At 52.1% G+C, this 21,428-nt stretch overlaps 1 protein-coding gene across 2 annotated transcripts in view; it reads left to right on the top strand.

Annotated features, from left to right (window-relative positions):
• The window catches only part of TBC1D2 (TBC1 domain family member 2), a 50,247-nt gene that overhangs the window by 22,177 nt on the left and 6,642 nt on the right, over window positions 1-21,428 (top strand). The window contains exons 5-9 of one of the 2 annotated variants that reach the window (XM_084784361.1): window positions 113-309; window positions 9,392-9,772; window positions 14,706-14,816; window positions 15,868-16,052; window positions 16,668-17,144. In XM_084784361.1, coding sequence (XP_084640487.1) covers window positions 113-309; window positions 9,392-9,772; window positions 14,706-14,816; window positions 15,868-16,052; window positions 16,668-17,144 — 1,351 coding nt within the window. Of the gene's footprint in view, window positions 1-109; window positions 310-9,391; window positions 9,773-14,705; window positions 14,817-15,867; window positions 16,053-16,667; window positions 17,145-21,428 lie in introns of both variants that reach the window. The other variant, XM_084784360.1, reaches the window with a different exon arrangement.

Here is a 21,428-nt window from a genome sequence, read left to right as displayed (position 1 = left end):
TAAGGAAAATGCAGAAAGGTGCTGTCGCCTAGTATATGGATGAGGCACCTGTAGGTGGACGGAGCATTTCATTGTTTCTGCCCATCCTGATGCCTGTGTTTCTTCCCAGCAGGGAAAGAGCCAGAGGACCCTCCCAAGCCTGCACCTAGGTCCTCTGTGCCCTCGGGTACCACACAGAAACCTAAGTGGCAAAGCAACACCTTCCCATTCTTCACCGATGGGCTGGCTCGGAGCCGCACAGCCCAGGAAAAGGTGGCCGCCTTGGAACAGCAGGTGCTGATGCTCACGAAAGAGCTCAAGTCACAGAAGGTGAGCCCCCGTCCATTCCTGGGAGTGCCATTGTGTCATGTGTTGTGTCCCATCCCCCACCCCCACCTTGCCTTTGAGCCTTGCTAATAGCTCTTCTGTGCAATGCATCAACCCAGCCCAGCACAACTAGTCTGTGGGTGTCAAGAGACAACTGTAGAGATCAGACGTACCTTACTGTCAGTCACTCAGAAACATGCCGTCGCACAAACTAGGTGATAGGAGGCCACCAAAGGCATGGGTCTCTAGAGACTTACTTTATTGATTCTTGGATGCCTCTTAGAGAGGCGTGGGAGGTCTGACCCGACATGAAAGAAAGGCAGTGCCTGTGGTGGGGGGTGGGGCGGGGTGCTGTCTGGATGCAAGGTCTTGGGAAGGATCAGTGGTGTACAAGGAGGAGGATTGCACCTTCTGACTGTGTGCGGAAACCTGTGCAGGTGCTGACACAGGACAGAAAAAAGCAAGCAGAGAACAGTGGCAGGAAAGGTGAGTTAGTTTTCGCATCAGAAGTTCACCTAGCAGTTACAAAAAGGAGATGTGTGGAAAATAAGGGCCATGTGCCCCAGAGGCACTAACATTCAGAAGGCTTCACCTCAGAGCAAGGCTTGTTTATGGGCAGAGGCTCTTCTGTGACTCCGTGAGCGTCAGTGGCGGGGGTGTGGGAGAGCGGCAGTGGGTACCATTCTCTGGCATAATGAAGGCAAAGGTCTCACAGCTGTCATTGTGAAGCCCAGCTGGGACCTTGGTGGGCTCCTTTGCCCCTGTGAGGAAGGCAGAAGCTTGAGCTTGGGCAATCCGGAGCCCCTTCCTGCTACACAGGACTCGGGCTGGGGAGGGCCACGTGGTCTGTCCTGCTGAGTCTTCAGTCCGTTCTATCACTCTCCTCATGCTCTCCGCCCTGTGTCGGGGGAGAAGGCAGTGGAGAAAAGCCCCCTGTGCCTACCTAACGTCGCCCCTTCAGAACAGGCCGGCGGTTGCAGTTAGCAAAGAAGATGGTGACTAGAGGGGTTTCCTTCAGTCGTGTATATTTACCTCAGGCCCATAGCATTCCGCGCATGCAGGGTACTAGTGTCGGGGGCCAGTAGGGGGAAAGAGAGTGAAGGCCCCAGGCCCAGCCCAAACAGCATGCATTGTATGGCAGAGGCAGCCGTGGGGTAAATGTACACCCAGACATGTCCTAGGTGGGGACATAGCAGTGATGTGTGGAGCTCAGTCTTCCTTGAGCCCCGTGATCTGTCTTTTCCTCATGGCCTCCTGGACTTCCTGTCATGAGAGGGTGTTCGGTGGATCTGCAACAGCTTCGGACCCCAGCATTCATGTAGTTGGGTCCCATAACCCTCCCTGTATGCACCGGCTGCCTGTCACCTCGTCTCTCTCCTTCCTAGACTATCTGGGTAGCCTGCCCCTTACCTAGCCTTTCTTTCTAAGGCAAAACACATGGTCAGAGGTACTCAGGATGCCCCTGGAGACCCGCACACCTCCGGAGACTCCCTGCCTTCTATAAATGAAGGCAAGACTCTCTTAGAGGCTATAAGGGTGGCCAGGAAGCAGCCATTCAACAGGAGGAGGCCATGAGGAAGCTGTTCAGGCCTTTCAGAACGTAGATTTTTACTACGTAACTTTCCAGGAAGCCTTCCCTTTGTTGGGCCAGATGGTTGGGGGAAAAGGGTTCCTGGCTTAGCCTCTGACTCACAGTGTGAGTGCACTTTACTGCCCCCGGCCCGCCTCATGCATGCACAGCAGCCTAGCAGTGACTCCAGCGCAGGCTGGCATTCTGCCTGACCTGTCTGTTAACCTCCCAACCTGTATCTTAGTAAATGGAGTTACCACCATCCCAGCCCTTTGTGTTGGTTCCTCCTGCTTTACCACGAGTGGGTCCCCTCCCCCCCAGCCTCAGAGGGGGATGGTGGAGCAAGCCTGTCCGAGCTTCCAGGAAATGTGTTCCTAGCCTAGCCGTGATGTGGGAGCAGAGGTCACCCAACTCCACCAGCCTTTAGCATTCACCAGTGGTCCAGGCACTGAAGACAGGAGGGAAGAGCAGGCGACCAGCTGCTGCCACCAAGGTGGCCAGAGGCAGACGGAGCGGAGAAACTAGGCTAATTATTAGTGTTGTTTTATGGTTTGAGGTCCTCACACCGTGAGGAGCGGTATTACAGGGTCACAGCATTAGGATGGTTAGGGGAACCACTGAAGTAGATGAACATCAGTGAGTTCAGTGGCCCTGTGAGGATTTGTGCCTCTGATTTTATGCTATGGAAAGCACACTGGGACCAAACCCCTGCCCTCAAAGACCCTGCCATCCAATGGGGAAGAGAAGCTCTAGCTAGAGTGTGCTGACTGCCAGTGCTGTGCGGCCCCTGCACAGGGCTCTCTGGACACTAGCTGTGGCTCTTACGACAGATGCCACCCTCCCTTCCCGACCAGAAACTGCAGGTCTGAGGGTCCATGAGCTCTCCAAACCCAAGCTTCTCGGGGGCTAAATCTTTACTAAGAGTCTGATCTGTCTACCACCCAGCCTCTGTCCTATCATTGCTCGAGGGGCACAGAGGTGGTGACATGCCTGAGGTCTGGTGCTGCAGGCCTGGGATGCTGCCCACAACCAGGGCTGCCTGCTGTCCTCCCCAATCTCATGGCTTAGCATCATACACAGGCGCCAGGGCTGGTCTCAGATAACACGAACAGACTCCCAGTGCCTCCCTATGTCAATACATCCACGGGGACTCTGGTACCCACTAGCCACTAGCCATCTTGGCAGCCCCATTGCTGGCCCTACAGAGGCTTAGACTCTGGGAGACAGCACCAGGTGGCAGGTTGGCTAGGTGCCTCGGGCCCCTGTGCTGATAGTCACGCCCAGTTTGAAAGCTATCTTCCCTGGCAGATGGCTGACTATTGGCTGGTGTTGTCGGCCATCTGTCAACTGCTAAGAAGGCTGGACCCCAATGAGGCTACATAGGCTCACTCGGGACACCTTGGTTGTTTGTTTAGGAAACTTAGTGAGGACAATCCTTCAGCCCCTTTCCCCGGAACTCTAGCCAGAAACTTCAAAGCACCTGTCTGCAGATAGGACCTGGCCTTGACTTGGAGGGAGCATTGTGAGATACTCCAGTTGATGCAACGTGAGGAAGGGCTTTTGACACTTTTTTCTCTAATTCTTGAGGCAGTGCCACACAGAACTGAGATCACCAGCCTAATTATGAGGAAGTTGACACTCTGTGAAGTGGCCACCTGAAGCCACCCTGTTGAGGTCAACTCTTCTTAGATCTGTGTGCTGGTTTTCTTTTTTTGTTTGTTGTGTTGGTTTGTTGTTTGTGTTTGTTTGTGTTGGTTTGTTTGTTTATTGGTGTGTGTGTGTGTGTGTGTGTGTGTGTGTGTGTGTGTGTGTGTGTGTAGCAATATGCCTGAGGCAGGCAGGCTGCTTTATGAAGAAAAAGTTTGTTCTGTCTCAGGGATCCCCTGATTGCTGAGGCTACAAGTGCATACAACCATACTTGGCTTATGTTATACAGGTGTCCTACCCACTTGGGCTGTAAGGGTGAGGTGCCACACCTGGGATGGCCTTGCTGGCAGATTTCTGAGGCAATTCAGGATATCATATGGCAAGAGACAGGGAGTGTGTGTGTGTGTGTGTGTGTGTGTGTGTGTGTGTGTGTGTGTGTGTGTGTCTGGTGGTCTTCTGGCTTCCCTCTTCACCAGCAGGCTTCAGTGGTGAGACCGTCACCTCATGACCTTTTCTAGTGCTGCTCACCTCTGAAAGGCCCCAGAGGCCCAAGGACTGTTTCCTCCCTCTTAAAAGCTTCCAGTGGGTCCAAATGCTAGTATGCATATTTCAGCAAGATAAAGGCTGACTTAAAAGGATGACGTATTGGCTTCTAAAAATGAAAATAAAACCACTTATGGCCAGGTATGAAAACCTGAGATGAGCCAGGCAACAACTGGATTGAGACACATCACTTGATTGCCTCCTCGGCAGGGGTCCAGGATGCAACCTTCTCTTCCCAACATGACTCACGTGGGTGCTGCTAACTCGTGACTGTCAAAGAGGGTTACCCCAGCCTCCTAAGGACAAATGCAGCTTCAGAGCTGTAATGTTGGGATAGGGTGTAGCCCGCAGCACTAGAGTGGGGGTTCTAACAGGAAGCAGGCTGGTGGCACAGCCTTGTAATCTCAGCACTCAGGAGGTAGAGGCAGGATGGCCAGATGCTCAAGGCCATCCTTAGTCACACGGCAGAGTCCTGAGGCTACAGGGGCACCTTTCCGAAAAGTGATGAACTGCAAGCTTCCCTTGGCATTTCTCTATGGTGTGGGTGTAAAGAGCGAAGCCAGTTTCCACAGGATGGTTATGCATGTGGCTTATGCGGTTGGCGGGTCACACGGTGACGGCAGTGCCAAGCCTGCCCATCTCTGTCCACCCTCTGGCCTGCACTGATCATCCTGCTCTCCTTGTGCACCTGCTTGGACCCATCTCAGCCCTCACAGACACATCCACATTGTAGTGTCTTAAAAGTTGAGAGTTCCAGCTGCTCGCGTTAATACAGTAGAGGCTGGTTCTAAATGGTAGTTTTATATTATTATTTCAGGTCATTAAAATTTTGCATAGGAGGCATGAAGTCTTTGGCAAGAAAAAAAGTAATGTAACTGTGTGCCTTTTTTAACAGTTGTACTGTGGCACTGGGACTGGAGCCCAGGCTGTGCTTATGGTAGCCAAGTAGCTGTGCTGTCTACACCTCAGCCGGCCATTTGCACTCCTTTTTTTTGTTTGTTTGTTTGTTTTTGTTTTTCCAGACAGGGTTTCTCTGTGTAGCCTTAACTGTCCTGGACTTGCTTCATAGACCAGGCTGGCCTCGAACTCACAGTGATCCGCCTGCCTCTGCCTCCGAAGTGCTGGGATTAAAGGCGTGTGCCACCATTGCCCAACACCATTTGCATTCTTAAGAGTATTTGTTCACTAAAGACTTATGTGGTTTTTTTTTAATTGCATTAAAATGGTTCAATACTGTATCTTTTGGCACTCCTCCCCTCGCGCCCCCCCCAACTTTGAACAATGTAATTGTAGTAAACAAGTAAACAAACACATAACAGGACTACCGGGGGGTGTGGCTCATTGGCAGAGCACTTGTCTATCTTGTTCCAGGCCCAGCATCAAAACAAGCAAGTAAACCAGGCATGGTAGTGCACACCTTTAATCTCAGCACTCGGGAGGCAGAGGCAGGTGCATCTCTGTGAGTTCGAGGCCAGCCTGGTCTACGAAGTGAGTCCAGGATAGCCAAGGCTACACAGAGAAACCCTGTCTCGAAACCCTGCCCCCCCCCCCAAAAGAAAAAACCAAGCAAGTAACATAAAACTTACAGTTGGTCTTTAGGTTGGTTGGGTTTGGTGTTTGTGATCTCCCTGTCCCTGTTTCCCAGTACCATGACCACAAGTGCATGCCACCACATGGTACCACGTAGCCATCTTGAAGCATTCAGGTCTGCAGTGTTCTATATGTTGTATAACAGATTTCTCTTCTTCTTGCAATGTGAAACCTGAGCCATTAGCCAGCTCCCCTTCCGCTCCCGAGCCTGGGAACCACACGGATCTCAGCTCTGTGAGTCTGACCTGCAGAACGGCAGCCGTGTTTGGGGCTGGCTAGTTCTGCTTAGCATGCCACCCTCAAAGGTTCATCCAGAGCTGAAAAGGTGGCTTAGTGGATAAAGGCACTAGCTAGCCGTCAAGCCTGATGACCTGCGTTCAATCCCTGTGACTAGTGGAAAGAGAAAAGCAACTCTCAGCTACAAATAGGGCACACACCTATTTGTAGAAATACAGACATACACACATTAGAAATTTTTAAAACCTTTTAATTAGTAAGTTTTCATCTGTATGATGCTATATGTCAAAGTTCCTTCTTTTTTTTTTTTTTTTTTTTTTTTAGTTTTTTTTTTTAGTTTTTAGAGACAGGGTCTCTCTGTGTAGCCTTGGCTGTCCTGGACCCGCTTTGTAGACCAGGCTGGCCTCGAACTCACAGCGATCCGCCTGCCTCTGCCTCCCCAGTGCTGGGATTAAAGGCGTGTGCCACCATGCCCGGCTAAAGTTCCTTCTTTTTAAAGTTGAACAATATCCCCTTGTATTTATAACACATTTGGTTTACTTACTCCATCGCTGATGACACACCCATTGGGTTGTTGTAATGAGGTCTCACTGTGTAGCTGGCCTCAAATCTCTGATCTTCCCAAAAGCTGGTATTGCAGGTGTGCCCTACCACTCCTGGCTCTTGGCTTTCTTGGCCAATATTGCTATGTTTTGGGCAGTTTCCTCTTCAGAGAGAAATGGAAAGAAATGTTTTGTGCCGAAACCAGGTTCTAGGGGCATAGAAGCCAGGGCTCCTGAGCTGGGGGACTTGGGAGCCCTCTGTGCTAGCCCACTGACTTGTTACTCTTAGCCTTTCTCTGGGCTCCAGTCTCCATGTGACAGTGGCATGGTGGCTGGAAAGAAGGTCCACAGGGCCTGCTGGCCTCCAGGTTTCCCATTTCTCTGAGCTTCCTGTGAGGCTGCCTCCTTTCCACAAGCTCCTTTCTCCCAAGCGTGTCTTCTGGTGTAGGGATGGGGTGAGGTGGTGGTTGGGGCTCCTGGCTGGGAGCCTGATTGGAGAGTCTGAGACTCCTGTGCAGGAAACATCTCGCCGGCTGTAATGAGCTGGCTGCCAGACCCTTCAAAGCAGGGGAAGATGCTTCTGGTCCAGAGCGAGACTCAGGCATGGTGTCTGTACCATTCTCAACCTGCAGTGACCCAGGACAATCCCTGAGTCTCAGCTAGACCCCGGAGCCACAGGAATGTTAATCTCTCACAGAGCCCCAGGAAGCTGTTTCTCCCCTCTGGAACATTCCAGGAATAGTGGTCTGCTGTGCAGTTGTGTCCCCGCTCCACCATCTGGCCTCACCTAACAGCTCCTGAGGCTCTAAGTCTGCCCTTTCTGCTCCCCAAGCCTTTGCTCAGGCTGTCTTTTGAGCTTTCTTTGGGGAACCCAGCCTGGAAAGGCTTCCCCCTACTCTCCCCTCCCTCAGGCTGTTGGTTGACCATCTCTGACTTTCTTCATTCCTTGTGGCTCAGGTTGAGTTGCTCTGCCATGCTGTCAAATGTAAGGACCTTCCCTCCCCAACCTCAGGCAGAAAGCCACTGTGCCCACCAAACCCTTCGCCCCTCCCTCACAGCAAACCATTCCACAGCAGTGGCTGGTCTCCACTGCCCGCTTTTCACAGTCCTTGGGAGTGGGAGCTGCGACCACCCCTTTCTGGGCGGCAGCACCTACCTAGCATGATGGTGTAAGCTTAGTTCTTGAACGTGAAAACCTGAGGCAGAAGGATCATGAGTTTGAGTCCAGCCTGAGCTAACAGTGAAGGCCTGTCTCACCAACAAGCAAGAACTGGAGAAGAGATTTCTCAGCCGACTCAAGGTGGCCCAGGCACTTCTCCCAGGTGGCAATTAGTTTAGAAGCTAATCCTATCCAGCTCCCTAAAACGCTGCTGCATAGGCATAGTTGAGGTGTCACTAAGAGAATGTGTGTTCCAGGTACACTAGTGGGGTCAGGACAGTGACTGGGGGCCTCCCTGCACCTGGCCAATGGGCTGCTTGGCTCCTGGAGTTCTTCTGGTCCTGGCCCTGGATCAGTCCACTCCCTGCTTTGGGCACAGCAGGCCTATGTTCTCAGGCACAGTGAGGCCCTGCAGACATGGGGTCGGAGGAGAAATGCCAGTGCTGTTTCTGAGCTACCCAGCACTTCCTTCCTTCAGGCTTGGGGATCTGCATGCTCTGGGACTAAACTCTCGTCTCCTGGGCATCAGTTTGTTCTTCTCTGAAACAGACCTGTGTGGGTGGGTTCAGCTCCTGTAACAGAAGCATTGGAATGCTAAGGCCTATAGTGCCATGGACTGTCTCAGTCAGGTATAGGTTCTTGGGAATGGGGTTCTCGAAGTGTTGGTGGACAAAGATAGGCGAGTGACAAACAGACAAGCCAGAGGTAGTGTTTGCATCTGAGTGTATTTTGCAGACTAGCAAGCCAGGTTTTTATACATTTTTGAAATGGGGGAGGTGTTTTTTCATGGTTACATTTTTTTCCATACAATCCAAAATACATGATGCAGAGTAATAATGTTGTCGTCAATCTTGAATAATCATTCATAAGTCATTAGATTGGTATCAGTGCATGTGCCCTCTTTATCAAAGGTCAGTGTTCTCTCATTATGCCAAATATCTGTGAGTCAAGACAGTTTTGGGTTTGTTTTGCTTTGGTTTTTTCTTAGCTCTTCCGTCACTATCTGGAGCTTTCTCAAACACTTTATTTGTAAGTCATAATATAAACTATGATTAATCCTTAGCCATGTTTTTATTAACAAGTGGGACAGAACTTGGTGGTAAAACTGCCCGAATGACCCTTGACTACAGTCTCAAGCTAAGGAGTCTATTAGCAACACAGTTACATTTGAGAAGTTCTGATAAGAAAGTAAAAACATAGGCAGAATGTTCCCAAACAAATGAATAAGAAAAAACTGCAATTAGTTACTCCTGGCAGGAACATCAGACCCATTCCAGGAGGCTCTCCCCGGTGGGGGGTTGTCCCCTCGGGTTTGTGTAGTATTTGTCATACAGCCCCCACTGGAGGGGTTGTGACACTATAGTATTTCTGTTTTCTCCAGCACTGATAACAGTAAGCAAGTCTGAGCTGGAGAAGGTGGGCAGCACTGCTGTCCTCAGCTTTAGGGGCTGGGTAACTGTCCCTTCCAGTCACTTCCCAGCCAGAAGGAAAGAAAACAGGACCCATGGGGCATGTATCTAGTGGTCTCAGAGGTGACCCCGAAGCTGCCCACATCTCTGCTCATGCATGTTAAGGCAGAGCTTGCTGGGATATGCTTTGGCAGTTGTTTGCTTTTTGGCTGGATAGCCTATGCTTAGCTACCGCTCTTGTTGCTTCAAGAAAGCAGAAAGGAGTGTTGGGATAAGATACCCAGAGGAGCTTCTGGGCACCCCAGAGTTCTGAGGACTGGGATAGTATGTGCCCGACTGGCACCTGCCAGGTCTGTTCAGCACTCACGGCTGTTCCCTTCCCACCCAGGAACTTGTGATAATCCTACACAAGGCATTAGAGGCTGCTCAGCAAGAGAAGCGAGCATCCAGCGCGTACCTAGCAGCCACTGGAGACAGGGATCGGCTGGAGCTCGTCCGCCACAAGGTGCGGCAGATCGCAGAGCTGAGCCAGCGCGTGGAGGCTCTGGAGCAGGGTCGGGAGCGCCTGGAGCATGAGGCGGGTCTGCGGGAGCAACAGGTGCAGGCGCTGCAGCAGCACGTGCAGCTGCTCATGGATAAGAACCAAGCCAAGCAGCAGGTCATCTGCAAGCTCTCCCAGAAGCTCACTGAAGACCTTGCACAGCCCCAGAGCGCCGACGCTGCCAACAGTGACTTCCTGAGCCAGCAGGAGAGAATGGAGCACCTGAAGGTGCGTCCCCCCCCCCTCTGCCCAGCATGCTCTCCAGGCCCCTGGGAAGGGCACCACAAGTGGTTTTCTAGTTGGGGCAGAAGCTGCCCCTCATTCTAAAACATCCATACCAGAGCTAGGTAACAAGGGGGGAAATCTCCCTCACTTCGTGAAGTCCCAATGCAATCTGACTGTAACACTTTTTCTGTAAACTCTACTTTATTTGGGGTGTTTAGGCATCAACTTCCCTTCCAACTTCCCAACCCTATGTAGGAGAGGGAAGGTTAGTGGAGAGAGGGGACCCCTTTACTTCCCCCAGCTGTTTAGGATCGAAAGACTTTGGGGCTATACTCATCTCTGTCTTCAGCAGACACAGCTAGCAGTCTCCTTCAAGCCACTGCACCTCAAAACATTTCTCTCTCTCTCTATCTCTGGTCTCTTCAAACTCACACACCACATGCCAACACTGCACCCCACACCACACTCTCTCTGGGCTCTCATTTATATCCTCAGAGCCCTAGACCACGCCCCTCTCCATGCGGTGCAAGACAAGTCATTACCAGCTGGCAAAAGCCACGCCCTGCATGAGACAATTAACAGCTGTGGACAAACTAAAGCCCAAACTGAAATCCCACACTTGGGATTAAAACAAAAACACATTTGCATAACATAACTGAGTTTACAAAGAAACCAAAACACCCATATCTGACCTTTCATGCCATGCTGGGCCTCTGAAAAGTGAGCAGGCTCCCAGCTTATCAATGAAGAGCTGAAATGCCCAAGAATAGCCCAGTCAGGCCTGGCTTGCACAGCCTCCTTCAGTGCCGTTCTGTTGCCCAGGATCCCCAAGGAGCCCAGGCTAGCCTCAGCTCAGTCTCACTTGTAGAACAAGTGGCCTGTACTGGCTGCGGCTGTCCCAGGGCAAGGGCAGTAGTCACCACTGAGGGCTTTCCCGCGCCAGGACTGCCTCCAGTGTGTCAGCTCCCTGTGGCCTATGCTGGCACTGTGAGGCAGTGGCTGATAGATGGGGGCTTCCCACTTTGCAGCTTTGAGTGCCGAGGCTAAGAGCAAAGATGCTTGCCTGGCAGCTGTCAAGGAGGTGAGAGCAAGACTGGGTGGAGCTCTTGTCTGCTGACTGGTCTACCTGCTCTGCACCTCCCAGCCTCTCTGTCCGACCTTCAATGCCTCTCCCTGCTTCCCTTCTCTATCCTCATCTCTCTCTTCAGGCCACCCCAACTCACAGGGGCCAACCATGATGGGAGGGTTGAGGACGTCATCTGAGGTGTAATACCTGCTGTGGGCCACAGGCTTCTCTGTGAAGGCCGTGACAAGGGGCTGCCCAAGCAGCAGCATGCCTAAGGCTGACCATAAGTGCCCATGGCCCTCACTCACTGTCCCTAAGGACGACACACAACCAGGGCCAGTCTGCTCCCAAGCCCTGCCCCCCTTGTGGCCTCCCATGTTCTTGCACAACTCGAACCAAAGAACTGCTGGCTGCTGGGAGGTAGAGAGAAGGGAGAAGCCTCTGGTGAGTCGAGCATGGCCACTGCCCACCCTATGAAGCAAGCCACCCGTGGCACCGAGTCCTGCTCCGTGCCTTGCTAGCTGAGCGGCTTTGGACAAGTTCTTTCTCCTCTGAAGGAAGTGGCCTAACTCTTCCTGAGGCTGAAGAATCTTTAGGATAAGGGAAGAGACCCATACCCCCTTCTCTGCCAGCCCAAACTAGCCAGTGCAGGACCGCTGTCAGCCTGAAGTCTGGGGCTATTTAGGGCTACAACAGAATGAAAAAGATTAGCCGAGGCCTGAGGCCTGCCAGAAGGCCACTGGCCAGGCACGCGGTAGTGGTAGCACTTCATGTTGCCCTGTGTGCCTCCTTCCTCATCAGGTGTCCCCTGTCCTAGACCCAATAGAGCAGCACAGGGCTGAGATATAGCTCACCCGCATGGCTCCAGGGTGCCAAGGGCCACTTGATATCCTTCCTCTCCCAGGAGCCAGAGTGTGTCCCTCGTTCACGTTTGTGAGGACATCACTTATCAGTGAGGCCCATTGTGAGGAGACTTGCCATCCTGGCATCTTATGCCGTTGGAGCATGCTCCTGAGCTGGGTACAGGGACCTGAGAGAGCTGTGTGGATTAGGTGTGTCTTAGTTCTGAACTCTTGGAAGGCCTTTATCACCATGTGACCATAGAGAGCGCTCATACTTCCTGCTTTCCTGAGACAGGACACCCAGCCTTAGGGAAAGGTCCTCTTATCCTGTCATTTCAAGATAGTGTCATTGACCCTCTTGAATTTCAGAGCTGGAGTTGCGGGTAGCCCAGTATTACAAACCATGCTGGTAATCCCAGTACCTAGCGGGGAAGTGGAGGCAGAAGCATCAGGAATTCAAGGCCATCCTCAGCATAGAGATTGAGGCCAGGCTGGACTACAGAAAGTCCCGTCTAGGGCAGTGAGGGGATCAGAGCTGGGAATACTGGGAAATCTAGCCTTGCAGGTACATGGCTGGCAGGTACAACCGAGCCGTGAGGGGGACGGTGGGTTTACACCATGGACAACAGGATCACTGTAAACTCAGGATGCATTTCCTGCGATGGTCTGTGGTATCTGACCCTTTGCAGGCGGCAGCACGCACTCCTCTCCTGGGTCCCTTCGCCTGCACGTGTTCCTCTTGCTTTGCTGTAACTTTGTGTGGCTTTTTTCCTCTCTGAGGTCTCTCTTTTTCCTCCCTGCAGTTCTGAGCCAAGGAGAGCACTCGAGGTAGGGCACCGAGCTGATTGGAGGCTGCTGCCCAGCTGCCATTCCTACCCACTGCACTCTAAGTGGTGCTCACACCCACCTCCCTGCCTGGGCACCTCTTGGCTTGGCACCCTTTGACCTGAAAACAGGCACCCTATGTGACAAATCCATATTCTCAAAGTCTGAGATGTGCCTGCGCTGAGCCTCGGTGAGGAAGGGACGGGAACGTGGAGTAGGACAGGGTGTGCCTTGGGCAGTCAGCTGTGTCTGCTGAGTGTCCCGTCCGCTGAGGGCTGAACACTTCCAGGTCAGGATGCTTGCTTTTCCACAGCAGCTGCATTACCGAGGGGTTCACCTTCTAGATCCACGTTTCCTCATCTGTAAAATGGAAACAATGCTACTTCAACACTCATCGCCCACAGATGGCACACAGTGGCACTGCGAGACTGACAGAAACTTTATTCTCTCACCTGGATGCCTGTGGCTTATCCCAGGTGCTGGGGAGGAGTCCTCAGGATCAGCTGCGGCAGGACCTGGTGCCCCACAGACCAAGGCAGCAGATGGGCTGTGGCAGCCATCTTGTATCCCTCACACAGAGTGACTAGTAAAAACACTTCCTGAACCCACAGCCTGGGACTTTTCCCCAGCAGGAAAGGAAAGGCTTGGGTTCTCTGGGGATATGAGTGGGCAGTGTGCCTAAAGGGCTTCTTGAATGTTCTTCTCAAGAGAACAAAGACTGAGCCACAGCCGTAGCTGTGGAACCTCTCTATGGAACCTTCCAGTGGCTAACCCAGCTTCTTATCTCTCCAGTGTGCTGTCACTCCCTACACTAGATAGTGAGGGGAATTCTCAAAGCTCATAGCTGTTTACTGTGGTAGCTCCATACTTAAAGAAACAACTAAAATTCCCAGAGCTCACATTTTAAAACATAAAAAAAAAAAAAAGGAGGAGGAACTAAGTCGGCTATAGGAAATTTCCCAGTAGAATAGTCATCCATCAGAAAAAATAAATAAATAAGTTACTATTGGAACTAAGCATGGTGACACACAGCTGTGTGTCCCACCTTTTCTAGCACCTGAAGCAGGAGGATGAGTTAGAGACCAGCCTGGGATACATAGTTGGAGCGGGGGAGGCGGGGGGGGGGGGGGTAGTAGTGGTATATGCTTATTGCCAAGACTTGCACAGCTTTGGGATTGACCTGACATGGTCAGCAAGGGAACAGAGAAATGACAGACACATACAGAAAGGCTGGGATGGCGTGGGCCAGTGTGCTCTGATGCACCAGTAGCCTGGAAACTCAGCACAGAATGAGGATTATTCTATACAGCTGCACCAGGGGAAAGCCTTGCCACTTCCATGGGTCTAGGCATTGGCATCCTTGACATGGCCCTGTTCAGGGCTGCATCCGCTTAAGAGATGGAGGCAGGAGGGTTGGGAGTTCAAAGCCATCTTCAGCTATGTAGCAAATGTGAGACCAGCCTGGGATACATGAGACACTTTTCAAACAAAATTAGAAAGGAAAATAGAAAAAGGAAAAGAAAGAAGGGGGACCTGGGAGTGGGCAGAGCCCATGCTTAGATGCCGCACTGGCTGCGTTGAGTCCTCAGGTCAAAAGTACGCAAACAAATAATAAAACGCTTGAGCATTGCACTGTTGTGTTTACAAGGTGATACGGACAAAGAGCAATCCACACACAACTGCAAATACCGGACGCTATGTACTGATTTAAAAGTAGCCAGGGCAGGTCTAGGGGCTGTGCCTTATCCTAGAACTTGGGAGGAGGAGGCAGGAAGTGGAGGAACTCAAGGTCACCTGCAACTACTCACTGAGCTGGAAGCCAGCCTGGGCTCCCTAAGACCCTGCCTCAACAAAACAAAGTAACCCAAATATCAGGAAACACTGCATTTGAGTGCTTTGCTGCCCTCTGTCACCTGATGCTACCAACCAGCAATGTCCTCTCCCAGCTGCTGAGAGGGAGATGCATATCTGTCCTTGCACAGATGAGAAAACAGAGGGTCAGAATGGCTCAGAGGTGGCAGCCATCTTGAACTCCGGGCCTAGGGCTCCCTACCATACCTTGTTGGAGAAGTCTTTCAGACTCCCTTTCTGTGCCGCTGTGGGGCTTTCTCGAGGAAGGAAGCTTTGGCAGCTCGTTCAAGGATGACTTCTTCAGACCAGGATGCTTATGGCACACTGCTGACGCACCGTGCTTGTTTTCCAGGATGACATGGAAGCGTATCGGACCCAGAACCGCTTCCTCAACTCTGAGATCCACCAGGTCACCAAGATCTGGAGGAGGGTGGCAGAGAAGGAGAAGACCCTGCTGACCAAGGTACCAGGGGCTGGTGGCCACACCCACGCTCCTGCCCTCCCTGCCCCTGCCTTTCTCACCTCCATTCCCCTAAGCCTCTCAGGCCTGTCACTCCTATGGCTGCTTTGCCAAAAACTCTACCTTTTCCAAAGGTAGAGTTGGCGGTTTGGAGTCTGTACCTGAAATCCCTGCAGTGTTGGGGACAAGGCACGGGAAGTTCTCAGTGAGAGGAAGGTGGCCAGGGAGAAACCAGGAGGGTAGGAAGGCCAAGGGCTCCCAAGAAGTTATGTTGAAGTGTCCGTTAGACACATGCAAGTGGTGCCTGAGCAGGACTACATGTTTGCAGCCTCAGCCCTGAGACGAAGACGAGAATTAAGCTGGCCAAGCCGTCGTGGCAAAGGCTTCAGGGCAAAATTCTACCATCCCCATGTCACAGAGACAAAAAGCAAGGCCTAGAGAGTGCACCCGACTCACCCGAAGCCATCTGACATGTGCACTGAAATGGGAGTAGGGGTGGGAGTGCAGGGGTACACCCCAGGCTGAGGAAGAGGGTGCCGGAAAGCCCAAGGAAGGAAAGCAGAAAGGGCAAGAGAAGTGCCGTGGCAGGACCCTGCCTGCCGCCACCCACCGAGAGCTGCCTCTGTGCCCAGCACCTGGCAGGACTTTACATGGGGTTCACTGAGCCTTGGCAGAATCCTGAGGAGACCCCTATGCTACCCCCACTCTGCAAATGAAGAGGCTGAGCTACGGGGTAAATTAGCACATTAGCTGGCTTGCCACAGGCCACATTGCTTGCACTGTCTGAGCCTGGATGAGACTCCAAGCTTTGCATGAGCCGCGCTGTCTGCCCTCACTTCCCCTCCCCTCAGTTTGAATTCATCTCCCTCCTTGGTCCTGGCTCTCTTTTACTTCCCTGCTGTAGGCCTAGCCTCCTTTTTCTGTCTGCGGGTCTGTCCGGGAGAGGGGGTGGGCAGGGAGAGCAGAGCTGGGAGGGTTCGAAGCTGTTCAGAGCTTCAGCAGCCTGGCAGCCCGGAACATCCCAGAAGCCTGACCAGCTGCTCCACTCCCGCAGTGCGCCTACCTCCAAGCCAGGAACTGCCAGGTAGAAAGCAAGTACCTGGCCGGGCTTCGGAGGCTGCAGGAGGCAGCGGGGGCTGAGGCTGGTGACTTCCCTGAGCTGCTGCAGCAGCTGATCCAAGAGGCACTGCAGTGGGAAGCAGGAGAGGCCTCCAACAGCATGGAGCTGAGCCCCATCAGGTGAACCCAATGGGCAACCAGGGAGGGGCTGTGGACACGATGAGATCATTGTTGCTGCTGCCACTGGCCACATCTGCCAGCCCTACACAGCTGTGGACTCCCCAGGCTCCGGGCACATAGTATTCGGTGCCAGCTGAGGCGGGTGGGCTCATTGGAGGCACACAGACCACACAGTCACCACGCCCAGCACTACCTAAGCTGTCTCCTCCAGCCAAACCCTTGCTGAGCACAGCAAAAGCGGGAAGCTATGACACATGGGCTGCGGGGTCGCTAGCAGGAGTCTGTCTATTTTGCTTTGTGTCCCTAAGCAAGTCACTTTGCCTCTCTGCACTCCATACTCAGCCTCCATGTAATGCAGGTAAAGAGCCTGCCTCACAGGCTCCCTGGCATGACTGAGGTGGCACATTACGGGACACACAGTGAATTATGTTGGTGAGTGCATCTCTTCTGGGCCGCAAATAGTCTCTTCTGTTTACCAAGGGACTCTCCTTCAACTTCAGGAGGTTCCCCCAACTGTACTAATAAGCAAACTGAGGCTGGGCTCTCTGACGTGATCAGTGCAGGGTGGAAGCCCATCTAGGGACAGCCATGCTGATGTGTCCCTTTTGCCAGCAGTGAGTATGACGATTACGGCTTCCTGACGGTGCCGGACTACGAGGTGGAAGACCTGAAACTGCTAGCCAAGATCCAGGCCTTGGAGGTGCGCTCCCACCACCTGCTGGCCCTCAAGGCTGTGGAGCAGCCACTACGGGACCGCTGGGCTGCCCTGACGGAACTCGTGCCCTCAGCAGAGCTCAAACAGCTACTACGGGTGGGTGTGCCGCGAGAGCACCGTCCACGCGTCTGGAGGTGGCTGATCCTCCGCCGTGTCCAGTCCCTGCATTCTCCAGGCTGCTACCAGGAGCTTCTGGGCCGGGGCCGGGCATGCGAGCACCCTGCTGCCCGTCAGATTGAGCTAGACCTCAACCGGACCTTCCCCACCAACAAGCACTTCACCTGCCCCACCTCCAGCTTCCCGGGCAAGCTCCGCCGCGTGCTCCTGGCCTTCTCCTGGCAGAACCCCACCATCGGCTACTGCCAAGGCCTGAACAGGTGGGTGCCACAGTGGTAAGAACACAGGCTTCTCTTGCCACCCTTACTCTGTCTCGGGGCTCAGAGCCCAGGAGGCCTGTTCTTCTCCCCTGAGAGACAGAGAGAGGGCGTGTTCATGGCTGAGACACGTTGGGGTCCAGGTCCTCCGCCTGTGTGCCCTGACCTGACGTAGGGAGGTTCTACTTGTGGAACGTGGTCAGGAGTGGCTCTCTATAGTGCCAGCCAAAGAGGCTGCGTCAAGATCATGTGCTCAGATAAAACCCACCCAGAGGAGCCCAGAGCAACGGGAGTTTGTAAATGGTACAAAGAAAGAAAGCAGACCAGAGGACCAGAAGCCAGCGTGCATGCCTGCATTCCTCCTGGGCTTTCCCTCCCCAACCCTCTGCAGCCACACAGGCTCCGGCTCCTCACTCTTCATGTCTTCTCCTCTCAGTAGCGCAGCAGCTGCCACACATTCTTTGGACGTGTCGGTTCCATCAGGGCTGCCTCACCAGAGACCTCAGCCCTTGAGTGTCCCCCACTTCCGCTCTCCCCTCCCACCCTTAAGCCCTCATTCCAGGCCTGAAATTGCAAAAGTAGAGTGTGAGCAGTCCAGCCTCGGTTACTGCCTGTTTGGCTTTAGTCAACAGCAGAGGGAGATGGAACCACTCAGTTGGAGAGGTGGCTGTCGTCGTCCCCCCCCCCCAACACTGGGGACTCTCATGAGAACCCTGGTTATTGCCATAGAAACTACATAGTCTCGGATATTTCCCACAGCCAGTTTGACTCAATTTAGTTGGAGCACACATATCCTCGAGCCAAATCTCCATAAGCTGTCTGCTCTTCCGTCAGAACAGGCGATGTGTGACATTTATTTAGCACAGAACCAGCACTCAGGATGTCCTCACTCACATTTCAATGGGTCCCAAGGGCAGGGATTTTCTGCATTCCTATTTCCAGTCTAAATGTGAGTGAAATTGAGCATGTGCATGTAACTTCTGGGGTTTGTGAGTTAAACTCCCAGCAGTCGTGTAGCTCAGTCCACACCCCTCAGCAAGACTGTCGGGTTGTGTTTCTGCACTGTCCAGCACAGGTGATGCCTGTAGACAGCCTGCCCACTCATTACCAACCCAGCAAGACCATGCAAAGCTTCTTTTTTTTTTTTAAAGATTTATTTGTTATTATATATATAATGTTCTGTCTGCATGTACACCTGCAGGCCAGAAGAATGCATCATTACAGATGGTTGTGAGCCACCATGTGGTTGCTGGGAATTGAACTCAGGACCTCTGGAAGAGAGTCAGTGCTCTTACCCTCTGGGCCATCTCTCCAGCCCCACAAGTGCAAAGCTTCTTTAGGAATAGCTGTGAATGGGCTGGCAAGATGGCCCAGGAGGCAAAGGTATTAGCTGTCACACTTGATGATCTGGGCTTGAGCCACGGGATGGCACACATGTGACAGAGGGAGAGAATTAACTCCCGCAAGTTGTTGTCTGGCCTCCACATGCTCGCACATGCGTATCACCATGTATACATATACACAAGTGTGCATGGCTAGAGAGATGGTGTCTTACTGGTTCTATTATTGTGATAAAACACTATAACTAAAAGCATCTTCCAGAGGAAAGGGTACAATTCACCTTACCGCTGTGGTCCAGGGAAGTCAGGGCAGGAATTCAAGGCAGGGACAGACATAGAGGTGATGGAGGAACACTGCTTGCTGGCTTGCTCCCATGGCTTGCTCAGCCTGCTTTCTTTTAGCTCCCAAGACCACCTCCTAGGAATGGCACCACTCAGAGTAGACTAGGCCTGCCCACATCAAACACTAGTTAAGAAAATGCCCCACAGCCTTCCCTATTGGACAATCTCATGGAGGTATTTTCTCATTTAAGATTTCCTTTTTCCCAAGTGACTCTAGCTGTATCAGGCTGATAACACGCTAGCCAGCACAGTTTGGTTGTTAGGAACACTTGCTGTGCCTTCAGAGGAACACGATTTGGTTCCCAACAGCCACATGGTGACCTATAACTAGCCATAACTCCAGCTTTCGGGGATCTGTCACCCTCTTCTGCCCTTCATGGACACACACGCCTAAATGTGGTCCATATAAACCCATGTAAGCACACACATGCAGATACACATAAAAATAATAAGGAATTCCTTTTTTATTTAAAAATCAGAACAAGTAAAGCAGTAAGTGCTGTTCCTATAAATGAATTCTTGACAACAACAACAAAAAAAGTAGGAGTTAAGATGGGTGTGGTGGCAGAGGCCTATAATCTTAGCTACACAAGGGGCTGAACCAGGAAAATCACAAGTTCCAGGCCTTTCTGGCCTATAGTTGAGTGCAAGGACAGCCTGCACAATTTAGCAAGTACCTTGTCTCAGAAAAGAAAAAAACCTGAGGATGTAGCTCAGTGATAGGATGTTTGCCAAGCATGTGCAGGGCCCTGGGTCTAATCCCCAGCACCCTCTAACAAATGAAAAAAAGAATAGTTTTTAGAGACCGCCGCCATCGCTCTGGGATTCGGCAAGTGGCCCTGCAGGTGGGAATGGGTGCCCTACTTTCCAGCTGAGACCTGAAAGGAGGAGGAAGCTGTCTACAATTGCACCACGCTGCAGCCCAGCAGGCCCTGGCCCTGGGTGGGCCTCGTGCTCAGTCCTTCCCACAACCCACCTCTAAGTGGCGGCTGGGCAGAGGACATGCTGTGCCACCCCACAGCCTTCCTGATCCCATACGTCTTTTTTTTTTTTAGAATCCTGGGACACTTAGCCACACAGGGGCTCTGGACTTCAGAGGTTGGCCAGTGGCTAAGGGACAGGGAACAGTCACTTAAATAAAGTCAGCCTCAAGAGCAAGATGCCCTAATGTAGAAGGAAGTAATGTGAGAACAGAAGGCCATAGGGGAAAAGGGAAACAAAGGGGGCAGGTGGCTTTCAATATATCTCTCTAGGCTGCCTTTATTTAAATTGATTTGCATAATTGGTGTTCACAAAAATATTTATACTATCGCTTTAAATAGAAAGCTGAGTATAATAGAGCCTGTCTGGGTCTCAAGAGAGGTGTGTTTTAGCAGCTGCAAGCCCCTTATGGCTGTCTATGTCGCCATCTAATGGTCGACCTTAGAACTGCATACATTGTATCAGAATAAACTGCCTACGCCTAAGACAAGGTGCTTGTTCCTGAGGTGGCATAATGTGGAGATGTCTAATGCCAGCTTAGTGCAAGCGTTTGAAGCCCAATTCCCTATGAAGAGAACTGGAGTGAACTAAATGTATTTCCTGCCCCCCCCCCGCACTTGCCTTTGCTGTCTGGTTGTTGTCCGGTAGCCCCGCAGCCGTGGTGAGCTCTGGTGGGGACTAGTCTTCTGTATGAGAAGTCTAAACCAACTCTGACAACAGTTCCTGATCTGAGGACACTCTGGGCTTTGGGGGACAGGTGGGGTAGGATAGACAGCAGCAGGCTGGGCTTTGGCATCCTGGACTGTGGGCCTAGTGAGTTCCAGTTTCCCCATCTGTGCAGTAAGAAGTCTGCCTTGGCCAGAGGTGACCTATAGCAAGAAGCTGCTAGAGGCCTGTGTGAAGTAATTCCTGGGATAATGTCCGGGATCAGTAGCGAAAAGCTCTATGACCAATTACATGTGTCTGCCCTGAGGATTGGTAGGGTGGCAGGTGACACACAGGATGTTTTCTGTTCTTGAACCCAGTGACCTCTGCAGGCCCCCTCCCCTAGCTCCTAGAGGCAGAGCCTTCTGTGTCCCAGGAGACCTACGGATGTTTTTCTCTTTTTGCACTCAGCTCAGACTCAGGAGGGTTTGTGTAAATACATAAGCCAGAGCCAGAGCGGGGAGCGGTTCCTTCCCAGTTGGCTAGGAAAAGAGAAAGGATCCCTCACCACCACCCCTTGTGAGAATCAGCGCGGTTCTAAAAGTCATGAACCTCAAAAGAAGATGAAGGTCACGAATCAAATCTATGAAAAACCCCAAGAAGCATAAATACCTGGCTCTGAAAGGATTCTGCAGTGCAGGCTATGGTGGTACACACCTGTAATCCCAGCATGCGAAGACTGAGGCTAAGGGTTGCAAGTCCTAGGCCAGCCTGCTCAACAAAAAAACAAACAAACAAAAACAAATAAGTTTTAGTAAAAAAAAAAAAAAAAAAGCAAAGCAAAGCTGGGTGGTGGCAGTGGTGGCAGTGGTGGCAGCGCACGCCTTTAATCCCAGCACTCAGGAGGCAGAAGCAGGCAGAACTCTGAGTTCGAGATCAGCCTGGTCTAAAGAATGAGTTCCAGGACAGCCAAGGCTAC

This window comes from Acomys minous, assembly GCF_964271855.1.
Source record: "Acomys minous genome assembly, chromosome: 1".
Taxonomy (NCBI): domain Eukaryota; kingdom Metazoa; phylum Chordata; class Mammalia; order Rodentia; family Muridae; genus Acomys; species Acomys minous.
This window is presented reverse-complemented; position numbering and strand designations above follow the sequence as displayed.